The following is an 11,883-nucleotide window of genomic DNA, read 5'->3' as shown; positions in this document are numbered from 1 at the left end:
ATTGTTTTGGATACAAGACGTTTTGAACTTGAGCCTTGAGGTTTTGATTGTCAATATCATGTTAGTTTTTGCGAACTTTTCGTTTCCGACAGAAACCCGCCTAAAATCATGGTTTTTACAAAACCTCTCCCCTCACTTTGTAAGAATTGAAAAAACGCACCGAAAGTGGCCGGCCACGCATCATGATTTTTTCAGTTCAATATTTTCACAGACACAAATAATTACAAGGCATGCGATTATTTTTGAAGTTTTATAGCGATGAGATAGTATTTACCACAGTTGGGGAGCGAGCGAGCCTTGGATATGTTGAAGACAATGATAGAGTAGGAGGATCTCAGATTAATTTCCCTCTCGCGTCGCATCCAGAAGACTCACCCAAGTACCAGCCATGGCTGCGCTTGTCTCGAGCTGTCGGAGATTGCAGCCTGTTCTCTCCAAACAGTCTTCCGCATTTGTACGTAACATGAACAGCCATCAACAATTGGTCAACTTCCCCAAACCTAAAGCCCGTGGACCTAAAGCTCTTCCTGTGAAGATTGTGAACCCTACGCCCAGTGGTTTCATGGGTAAGTTAAGCTAGTAGTACTCCGAATCGTGGGGGATATTATACTGACCACTTTCGAGGGCTGTATATTGAAAACGATTTTTTCCTGGCAAAAGTGTTCAAATACGGATTTTTTGGAAAGCTTGAGCCATGAGCTGAGGAGTTCTCTAGAAACAGCTTCTAGCCTTCATTTGTAAGAGGAACAAAAATCCATCTCCAATTCCATTTTTTGAAGAGAAGCACAGCTCATCGACATGTGGACTATTTGAAGTTAACAGTTGTAGTCTTCGGGTTCTGAGTCAAATGGTCTTGGTTCGAGGAAGCTAGATCATTTCCCTTCTACCGGTATACTGCGCTAAAGCGCGAGCCTAAATATTGTAGAATCCTCTTGTTTTAGACTACAAGTACTAGTAATTCGAGGCCGCTGAACACGAAAATCTGGTGTTTCTCGCGGGGTCGAGTACGCATCTGGTCGAAATTAGTACTTCGCTATGCCTCTGCGCAAAGCGCGGTGGTCATTTTGTTCAAGCAAGGCATGTGTGGCATCAATGGAAAGGTAATGACCTCACCAACCTAAAAATAGCATCGACGAGGGAGTACAGTCAACTTCGCTTATAACGACACTCGGCGGGGCATCAGAAAAGTGTCCTTATTCGCGAAGTCTCATTATATGTATTACAGTTGGATGGGACTTTGCTCTGGGCGTGGAAATTTAGTCGTTATTTGAGAACTGTCGTTATATCCGCAGTCGTTATTAGCGAAGTTGACTGTACTGGCCACGGGATCAGATAGAAGCTGGCTCAAAGTCAGGCCAAAGAGCTGCCACCCGGGCCTCATCTAAATGTACAGGCAAGTTGTGACCACATTTTTGACCTGACCCGGGCCGGAACTGAACTCCCTAACAACTGTGTGACGGTGGCGTATGCATGTGCCTGGTACATGTACACTCTAACCTCTGTCATCCGGGCAGTCCGGGACCGGGCACTGCCCGTAATTTAGAAATGTCCGTGGCTCTGAATCGCGTACATTGTGATGGGGAAGGGCCAGAGATCTGGGATATGACGTCACTAGTTCCACAAAAGAGTAGGAATATTTCCAAGTCTCACTCACAGGGTGCCCAGGCAGTAGACTGAGCCACTCGTAACTTGGAGGGTCGGATAAGAGAGATATGAGTGTACTTGAAAGAACATACATACATACATAGCCAGATAACATTAGTCAGTACATACACCAGGGAGCAGTAAAACATCGGGTTTCTACTTTCTAGTACTCTCTACCTCCCTGGTCTGTTTGCACACTGCGAGCGGAGAGTTCAGGACATGCAGAACGGACCCTATTGTCCACAGGTTCAAAGTGTGTGTGTGTGTGTGTGTGTGTGTGTGTGTGTTTGCATGTGTGTACATGTGTGTGTGTGTGTGTGTGTGTGTGTGTGTGTGTGTGTGTGTGTGTGTGCATGTGTGTGTGTGTGTGTGTGCATGTGTGTGTGTGTGTGCATGTGTGTGCATGTGTGTGCATGTGTGTGTGTGCATGTGTGTGTGTGTGTGTGTGTGTGTGTGTGTGTGTGTGTGTGTGTGTGTGTGTGTGTGTGTGTGTGTGTGTCTACTTGATAGATTACGATGCAGAACTGGAAGTCAGTTCAACAGGTCGTCAGTATGGATTCGCTCCAAGTAAGTAGTTGGTTGTAGGCGTTGGCTACGGCGTATTCAGTACCTGAACTTTGCGTAAACAACATGTAGTTGTGACACTAGTCTTAGCCACTTTGGATCCTGCTCATTTCTCTTGAGATGTGATCGATCACAGAGGTTTTGAAACTCAGTGCAAGGGGTATGCACAGGTGTGCACATATATGTTCAGATAATGGTAGCCAATTAGCATTTTGCCACTTTTTTGTGTAGGTGTCGTCCTGTAGCTGAAAGTTGGCAGCTATGCCTCGGAAGGTTTCTCTCTTCTCTGCCAGGTGGCACAACTTTCAACTTTTCATTCCTGGTCCATGTGTGTCATTGTCGAGCTAAACATACCGCATTTTGTATAGAGGTTCGATACGATGCTCATTGGTCTGCTTTGTTGCTGTCTCACGGCATAACAAGGCAACACGCGTTGTCTACAACTTGCAATATCCAGTGCACTCAGAGGATGCTGATAGTTACAATCGAAAGCGGATTGATAATTAGAGTAAACAAAGAGTAGGAAAAGTAACCTGTGAAATTGTGCCTTGATCACTAGCCTTGCTTATGTGGGCGTAGCACGTAACACTTGTTTGTTGAGCATGGAGCAAAGCGGCTCTGTTCAAACCTTCTTTTTGTCCGGCCGACTTGATAGTAAGAGCTGCTAGGTAGTTGTGATGAGGAAGTACCTGATGGTCAATTGTACTGAACATTCATATTGTCAACTAGACAGTCAGCAGATTAATACGGATGTGTTTCTTCCTTGTGTTTCTTTTCTTGGCTTGCTTTGCCAGCTCCTCATCCTCTCCCTTCCCATGAAACCATGTGGGAAGGATTTACTCCACAGATGAAGGGACATACACCCAAGAAGGTATTGACTACACTGCAGTGCTGTTCAGTGTCAAATTAAGCAAATTATCCTCTTTTTGTTGGGAAGAGGTGACGACCATCTGGGATTCCCAAGATTTGTAGAAAGTAGTTGGCTGGACACACCCATTCCCAAAGCTCTGCGCAGGACCGAACCAATTCTTACCGTGCGTTCGGCAATGTTGCCATCGTCAGGTACGAATGAAACAATGGGAATGGGTGTGTCCACCCAACTACTTTCTACAGATGAAGCTGCAAGATGCCTCGAAATTACGTCTCGTCCCCGTAGCTATGCAAAAGGCGTTACTTCAGTAACATCTGGCGCTAGCCAGGGTCCACACAGCTTTAATTCCGTGTGTGTTTGTGTGTTTGTGCCGCCGGCATGCCTGGTGCTATCCCTTACCTGTCCCGTACCGTACCATCAAAGACAGCTGGCCACAATATTCAAATAGGGCTTTCAAATGCAAGATCATAACGTGAAGCAACTTGGAAGAATGAGTATGTATGCGAAGTGTATCGGGGGAATGCATGCTGAGCGATAGTGCGGGTTCGAATCCTAGGTTGTCTTGAAAAATAGGAGAAATGAAAATTTTATTTTGGATTTTCAATAAAGTCCCGGAGAAGAATGTTATACTGGTAATATCATACAATAATTTTATATATAAACCCAACCCACTTTTGCCTGACTCATATTCAAACTGATTGAAACGTTTTTGCAATACAATGATGTAGCCAATCAATGGAAAATGTTCTAATAACATGCATGATGAGCTAGGCAAAAAAAGAATAGCGTAGGGCCCTGAGCTTCCAAGCTCTCTCGTTATTTGTCTTGTTAAGGTATGGCTGTAGGACCACTGTGCAAACATGGTAGCACACTAAAATACTGATGCGTACCACTGAAATGGTGTTCTAGACTTGTTGCTACAGGTACATATGTACATGATTGTAGCAGCATTGTCATTCCTGCTCCCTGTGCCTAGGATTACTTTTACCGACCTTACCGAAGACTTGCAGAGATTTTTTTCTGATTTGTGGTGTGGACTCACCTGAGTACATCTACATGCGTATGCTGGGCATGTGTCTTGCTGGGTGTGGGCACGGCTGCCTGGTCTACTGCAGGTGTGGATGTGGGTGTGGGGGGAGGGGGTGCAGCGGTCATGTTCTGCCATCTATTTATGGGCCTTGAGTACTGCATGCAGGGCCGGAAGCCTGAATTCCACTGCAGTGTAGTGTAGTGTAGTGCAATCCAGTGTAGTGTGGTGCAATCCAGTGTAGTGTAGTGTAGTGTAGTGCAATCCAGTGTAGTGTGGTGCAATCATTTTAAAAATACAAATAGCTGTACAGTGCAGTTTATAGTGGATCATTAATTCTGCTGTTGCTCTGTGCGTTCTGTTCATTTGTCTTTTGCAGAGGGCGAAAAAGAGATGTAATGGAGTAAGTATGCTTGTAGTAAAAGAGGTTTTTTTGTTTTTTATCTTCTGAACTACGCTGGTTATGTGATTTGGAAGGGTTGTAATGGGTAGGGGTTTGATCGGGTAATGGTTCGGATGGGGCTTTGGCTCTTGACTGTTCTCAAAGAACAAGGAAAACAGGAAGGTAAAATAACTTAGATGACCAGTGCAATGTAAGAAATTATGAATAGAATACGTGTGTTATAAACTATGACATCTGTGATAATCGATACATGTCCCAGGTGACGATGGATCCGACTTCATTGCTGCTCAAGGTAGCGGCGGTTCTTGTTCAGAAAACACGGAATGTCTACGTGATTATTATTATTATTTTTTATTTTATTTCTCATCTTGTTAGGGATATCCTAACAGGCAATGTTGTGATGTGCTCGAGTGGCTTCTTCCAGCCAGATCGCCCCTCCATCTTGTGTAGCTTTGTTGTCGCCAACGACGAATGATTGAAGTGGCTGACTATCTTCCTGGCATGGGACACCACTCGGGTGATGGCAGCCTCCTAGAGTCCCTCGTGTTCAGAGAGCTGCAAAGTATGGCTCGCAAAATGAACATGGCCCCAGTCTTGATCCAGGCCCAGAATTTCATCATTACACACCATGTTGGCAGGTTCGCCTTTCCTGTCCTTTCCTTTTTCGGCTCTTCGTACTATAATTTTCCATTTTTCCTTCACACCAATGTCTCTTCACGTTTTTTGGGGGAAATCGCGCTCTGATATTTCTTGCGGTAATTTCTCAAAAGTGGCCTCGAGTACATTCTCAGCAACGCGGTGAGCCATTTTCAAATGAACAGACTGTAGTGGAAAGTTCATATTAAAAAAATTTGGCCCATCAAATCACACATAAGCCTGGTTTTAGTGTTGACATACATAGAAATACCTGTCTTGTATAGAAGCCTGCAAAATTTCACCAAGAAAGTCATAGAAGCCGCTGCTTTTATTAGGGGTCAAAGGGGTGTACCGGGTACCCGACCGTTAACCTCAGGTACCGTTAGTAAAAGGGTACCCGTTTGGATTTTGATGAACCAATCAGTGTGGAGCAACACTGCTGGGATCGTGTATTCCAGGCGGGAGTCGATTATTTACAACTCAACGCTGGATGTCTGCATTGTTGTTGCATTTTCGCACCTAGTAGATCTACTCCTGCGACTATCAGACACCAATCGATTTGCGGATCACAACGTGATATCAAAATGCAACCCGAGAACAGATGAATTATAATCTTGATTTATGTAAAAATTGCGCAAAAACCTAAACATGGCTGCTAAAGGGTACCCGTTAACCCGCCTGTTAAAAAAATTACCCGTTCGTTAGTTAAAGGTACACCCGTTTGACTCCTAGCTTTTATACAAGACTTTACGGTACATGTGTGTAGTAAGATAATGAAAGAATCCTCCTTGATTTCCTGGCTACGCATTTGACATGGCATTGCTCGTGTATTATTCATCCACTCACTGTGCGTGTGTGTGTCTGTGTGTTTGTTCTGTAATTGCTTGTGTTCCGTCTTCCTGATTGGCTGTAGCGCATGGTGTTCAATGTGGAGAGACAGTATCTTCCGCACAAAAGCATTTGTGCATTTTGCAGATCAACAGCGGAGAACAAGTCAACGGTACGTTGGTTCTTTGTATTTTACACGACCAGTTTTTTTTATACTTCTGCCCTGGAATTGACACGATTGCGCACAGGACCGGAAACTAGTATGAAATTCCAAGATATACCATGGCTAATATTGGCTATGTGATGTCATTTGATCTTCTTGGTGTGCTCTTGCACATGTGACCATGGTAGCATGACATTTGTTGACATACGGTTGCTTACTGCTTTCTGCTGCAACACATGTCTTTGTATGCTCCTGCAGAACCTCATGTTTTTGATGAACTTCATCCATCCCATCTCCTGGAACACCTATCGCTGGACCGTGTCTGGTTGGTACTGTTATGCTTGCTGCTGCTGCAGGTGCTGATGTGCCTCCTTGCTTAGTGCATGCTAAATGTAAAGACTAGTGGCAGTGTACTAAATACAGTGCGGATCGGCTATAGGGTTGTCGGCTATAGTAATATACCTCTTATAGTGATCGTATTCTCAAATTCATTTTCATAAACCACCCCTTTCTATACATATCGGATCGGCTATAGTAATATATCGGCTATAATGATACGATTTCTTTGTCAAAATGATTTTATTGCATACATTTTTCATCGGCTATAGTGATGATCATAACAAAAAATAATATACATCGTACATGGCGAGATCTGATCGCGGCAGCCAAGAAGCGCTGCCGCTGGTACGACTATGATATCCCTCGGAGGAAATTCGAAATGTTTGGCGTTGGCTGTGCTTGTTCCGGGGCATCCTCGAGCGAGAGCGGAGGCAGTAATGAGTACCAGCGCTGAAGCGCTACCGTGGTCTCCGCCGAGATGTTGGAGAAGGCATTCAGGTAACAGCGAAGACGATAAGGGACGCGGAGAAGCTTCTCCGTGACATACGACATCACGCGTCGATCGACCTGCCACTTGGAACGGTTTCAGCGGTGATGAGTCGAGCGATGGCGACCCAGACTGAGACTTTACTCCCACTAATCGATCCTGTAGATATTGTTGATATGTCGATTCAATGTGTTGAAGTGTTTCTCTTCCAAAAGAACACAATCATTTGTTGAGCACATGTACAGCAACTTCTTGAAAACTCATGTCAAAAAGTCACGAAGTTTTTCTTTCCGCAGGAAGTAGCTCTGCACTGCGCGTACTGCACAGTCACATGCACAGCACGCTTCTGCACGCTACACTGATTCGAATGACACCATACACGCATGTGTCAGGCATACCTAAGTATGCATATCGCCTGTAGTAATATATCGCCTATAGTGATGTTTGCACGAAAATCAAACACCACCGCTATAGCCGATCCGTACTGTACTCTCTCATGCATGCAGCTATGTTCGCCACAGTGCCCTTCATGCATATAGGTTACGGTTGCTCTTGTGACTACAGGAGACCTGATAGGGCCACAGTTCTGCGGACCTGATAGGGCCACAGTTCTGCGGACCTGATAGGGCCACAGTTCTGCGGACCTGATAGGGCCACAGTTCTGCGGACCTGATAGGGCCACAGTTCTGCGGACCTGAAAGGGCCACAGTTCTGCGGACCTGAAAGGGCCACAGTTCTGCGGACCTGATAGGGCCACAGTTCTGCGGACCTGATAGGGCCACAGGGCCCACCACAGTTATGCGGGTCATGTGGCACCACAGTGCTTGAAAGTGCTACGCCGCCGCAGCCTGGCCGGAGTTGTGCACTGGATGACTTTGAGATCCACTTGCAAAGTAGTAGATCTAGTTTTCTTTATATGATGACACATCTGCCGTTGGTGCCTGGACTGAACCTGGCCCTCCTAGCCAGGGACCCACGCTTGTTACAGAAAACATGTCATATCAGCATGCGGCATGAGGGAGCACTTTTAAAACGTCGCACAGTCAACTAGCCTCGGCTTTAGTGACAACTTGCGAATAATTATATAAAAATCTATCATATCCGACCGAGGGCTGTTATATGTAGTTGCATGGTTGACTGAGCTTTTCTACGGCTAGAGTGGATCCCATTTGAGCGAGAAGTTCAGAAGTTGTTTTTTATTGACTTGCAACGTTGTCACTTACAGTATTTCAAGCGCTGTTGTGCCATGCGGGCCACAAGGCCCATTGTGCCATGCGGGCCACAAGGCCAAATGGGCCCTTTGTGACTCTGCTGCGGTGCAGCTTTGCATGTCACTGCAGCTATGCGAGTCACCGTTTTCTGTTCGCTTGATAGTGCTGGTTTTGTTGGTGAGGGGTCTGTCCTGGGTACTTGTAGCAAGGTCCCCTGATCCTCAACTCTATTGCTTAGAATAGTATCGTGTCTGCTTGTTGGTATGCCTCTCAACATAGGTCTTTGTCAGTATGCTGAGGCTCAAGTTAGAATCTTACTGGAGGACGCACGTGCGAATGGTGAGTTCAGTTCAAGACATCATGGCATGTGTTGTGCAACAGAGAGTTCACGTTGCTTACTTCTAATTCTAAGGAATTTTAAACTTGGTAGAGGCGCTGGGATTTCATGGGCCGGCATCGCGCATTGATTTAGACTTAGCTGTGTGAAAGGCTCACGTTTTCTCTATTATGTTACATCACTGACGATCTGGATGCATGCACTGGTGGGAAGCTTTATGGCATGGTAGTCTCGACTTCACCGGTCAACACAGCAGCAGCAGTGCAGTGTATGTGTACACTGTACAGACACAATATCTGTCACGTGGAGGTCTTGCGTGCACGACGTGTTCACACTTCTCCTCTGCAGCATCGCCATTTGATTTGTTACAACTACAGCTACAGGTCGCTTGTCCATTTTGAATACGTATGTGTATGTCACAGCCGTATGCCACCCAACACTATCTATAGTGCATGCTTATGTGTGTCTTTGCACCGTATGTGTCTGTTATTTTCAGGTTTTCTGCCCCGCCACCCACCGCCCATCACAACTGACAAGCATTGGCAACCGCCGGGTGAAATGTTGGACTTGCGCCACTACGCCTGGTACACGCGCGATGAGAGAAAGCGTGACATGAGGAAGTACGCTCTCGATCTCAGATATAGCAAGCAGTTCAAGCACAGAGTTTAAGTCCAGCCGTTCTTCTCAAGTTTGATCGCACCCGTATAATATGGAGAAAGAGAAACCTGGCATGTCAATATAGTGATTATATACGAAACCACTAAACTACTTACCTGACCAGTTGCACTTCTTCCTGGCAGCGTGTTTCCGCTACTCCGACACCTTGTAGTGTACATGCCAGCAGCAATGTGCGTTGCTGTGCGTTGCTGTGTGTTGCTCTGTGTGGACGGTATCACCCCGCGGGTCTTGCACTCCTGCAGCTTAGCGGCAGGACCTGTTGGTGGTGGTGGTGCAGTGACTGGTGTCAAGGTGTTGTGTGGAGTGATGTGGAGGGAGACAGAGACAGAGAGAAGCATTTCAGTTGGCATGGTTTGTGTACAGTTGTGTCAAAAGTGAAATTCAGACCAATTGTCATTGCTAAACATCAGTCCTGACTTGGCTGGCCAAAACTGTATAAAAATAAAATAATTTTGTCTACCATCAACCGCCTCAACTCGAACTGCACTGCGTACTATTCACTCAAACATTCCTCTTTTTTTGGTTGCTCTATAGTAAGGTCTTAGATCATCATCAGGTTATCCCGAGACGTATTTGATTTCGACCCTGGTGGGGTGACCAGGTGACAGGAAGGCAGGCCGGTGTAGCAATGGCCCGGTCATGACTGCACCGGGTTTTCCAACCAGTGGTACCCGGCAGCAGCGGCTACCTTCTCACACCACTACAGTGTAGTGTTGTAGTCATGGATGATGAATCATGATGATGATGATGACTTCTTTTCTAATGGTGACTAGTTGATCATGTGCTGTTAGGACGTACACCATGGCATGATGCGCGGGCAGAATTTGGCAAGTCAATCCTTTCTTGGCGGTTTGAGTGCACAACTCACACTAGCAAAAATCAGCTATCGACTGCCACGTTACTAATGCTCTAGCGACATGCTACGCACGCAATGACATTATGTGAGGTTTAGTACACCATAGCACTGCAAGACCACACAAAGCTGGGAAGGAGCAGTGGCATCTAGACCCCACCAGCCCTCCCCCTCCCCATTCTGGGAAAGTATACGGCCTAAAGTCTAATTTTCGCTACTTGTAGTTTTCTAGGTGCCGAGTAGAATGGCGTTAGTCTGAGGAAGAGTAGAATGGCGTTAGTCTGAGGAAGAGTAGAATGGCGTTAGTCTGAGGAAGAGAAGAATGGCGTTAGTCTGAGGAAGAGTAAAATGGCGTTAGTCTGAGGAAGCTTCAACACTCTGCTCGTCCTGTCCTATATTCCCAATATCAAATTTGCACACCTTCGCCGAAATGAGGAGAGTGTACATGCACTGCTGGATTGGGCTTCATTCAAATGAATGGTTCACTTTGTTCTTATAAAATCACGGATGAACTCTCTGAATCTGCAGTCCTTTGGGCACTGAATATATTTGTGTTGATCAAGGAATGCTGCAATGCCAAATTAAAATTAATTTAATTTACCCTCACCTCGTAGTCTTCAGGGTGCTGAGTTGAATGGTCTTGGTCCACGGAAACTGAGACGCTCCCTTCCTCCTTTATTCTCAATCGGATTCGCCACTTCCACCGGAACTGGGTGACTGCGCCCTACTAGATGGGGATTTAAATGCAAAATGTCACTAAAAGTGCCAGTTTGTTCTTATGCAAGCACGGATGAACGAGATTAGTCCAAATGTTGTAGTCTTTTGGACTCTGCGTCGACTGGTTTTGGTCCAAGAAGGCTGCGATGCAGCTTTCGGCCCTTTTCCCCAATCGAACGTGGTTGAATAGGCGGGCACGTGCCGATGCGTACACCAGTCACCGTGCCTGCAGGCTACCACTTGCAGCCTGGTATAGGTAAGCCTTGTTTGATAGAATAACGTGATGATCGGTCCGCCCAGTAACACGCTGTTAAGTTGAGCCTTGGTGTGAAAGTTGTAGCCTGCAGGCACGGTGACCAGGTAACTAGTGTACGAATCAGCACGTGATTGCTTATTCAACCATGTTCGATTGGGAATATGGGCCAAGCGTCGCAGCATCCTCGAACCGGAACCAGTCGACACAGTGTCCAAAAAAACTACAACATACGGGCCAATCTCGTTCATGCTTTTATAAGAACGAAATGGCGCATTTAGTGACATTTTGCATCTAAATGCCCATCTAGTAGGGCGCAGTCCCACAGTTTTGGTGGAAGTGGCGAGTTCAATTGGGAATAAAGGAGGAAGGAAGCGTCTCAGCTTCCTTAGACCAAGACCATTTGAGTCGGCACCCTGAAGACTACGAGTAGTAAGATTTTGATTCTAGACCATACTTCCCCTCAGTCATGTATGCTCTTCCCATACCGGTGGAAGTGCGAGGACATGATTGAGAATATAGGACGAAAGAAGTGCCGCAGCTTCCACAGACCAACGGCATCTGGCTGAGCATCCAGAAGACAAGTGGCGCCGGATATTTTGATTCCAGCCCACGCTTCCCCTTAAGAAGCTGGTCTGAACAAAGGGCAACTAACTGTCCCAGCACCAGCTCTTATGGTCGACTGCAGCAGATCAGTGGCAGTGCCCTAGCAACGGGACTGGCGGGTTGTAAACAGGGGCACAGTGGCCTACAGTCCTCCCAGAGCCATGTCATAGCCCGGAGCAGGTATTTACACCACACCAGGGAGTAGTGAAAACCACTTTCACGACTCCCTGCACCACACCAAGTAGATCTACTACTGCTCAATGAAA

The 11,883-nt window shown here is 46.2% G+C and overlaps 1 protein-coding gene across 1 annotated transcript; it reads left to right on the top strand.

Moving 5' to 3' along the window:
- Positions 1–245: 245 nt before the first annotated feature.
- LOC135822331 (uncharacterized) lies at positions 246–9,760 on the top strand. Its single transcript, XM_065335075.1, has 8 exons — positions 246–566; positions 2,155–2,211; positions 3,003–3,079; positions 4,486–4,509; positions 6,059–6,145; positions 6,395–6,461; positions 8,453–8,512; positions 9,007–9,760. The coding sequence occupies exons 1-8, from the start codon at positions 389–391 to the stop codon at positions 9,177–9,179; spliced, it is 723 nt and encodes a 240-aa protein (XP_065191147.1). The 5' UTR covers positions 246–388; the 3' UTR covers positions 9,180–9,760.
- The last annotated feature ends 2,123 nt before the right edge of the window (positions 9,761–11,883 follow it).

This window comes from Sycon ciliatum, chromosome 8 (genome assembly GCF_964019385.1).
Source record: "Sycon ciliatum chromosome 8, ocSycCili1.1, whole genome shotgun sequence".
Classification (NCBI taxonomy): Eukaryota; Metazoa; Porifera; class Calcarea; order Leucosolenida; family Sycettidae; genus Sycon; species Sycon ciliatum.
The sequence above is the reverse complement of the archived record's forward strand: the minus strand, read 5'-3'. Positions and strand labels throughout refer to the sequence as shown.

Excerpts from the sequence above, each read along its gene's own strand:
- LOC135822331 (XM_065335075.1), top strand. The coding sequence starts at position 389 with ATGGCTGCGCTTGTCTCGAGCTGTCGGAGATTGCAGCCTGTTCTCTCC. Across the intron at positions 6,146-6,394 it reads CAGCGGAGAACAAGTCAACG|AACCTCATGTTTTTGATGAA; the intron begins GTACGTTGGTTC and ends ATGCTCCTGCAG. Across the intron at positions 6,462-8,452 it reads CTATCGCTGGACCGTGTCTG|GTCTTTGTCAGTATGCTGAG; the intron begins GTTGGTACTGTT and ends CTCTCAACATAG.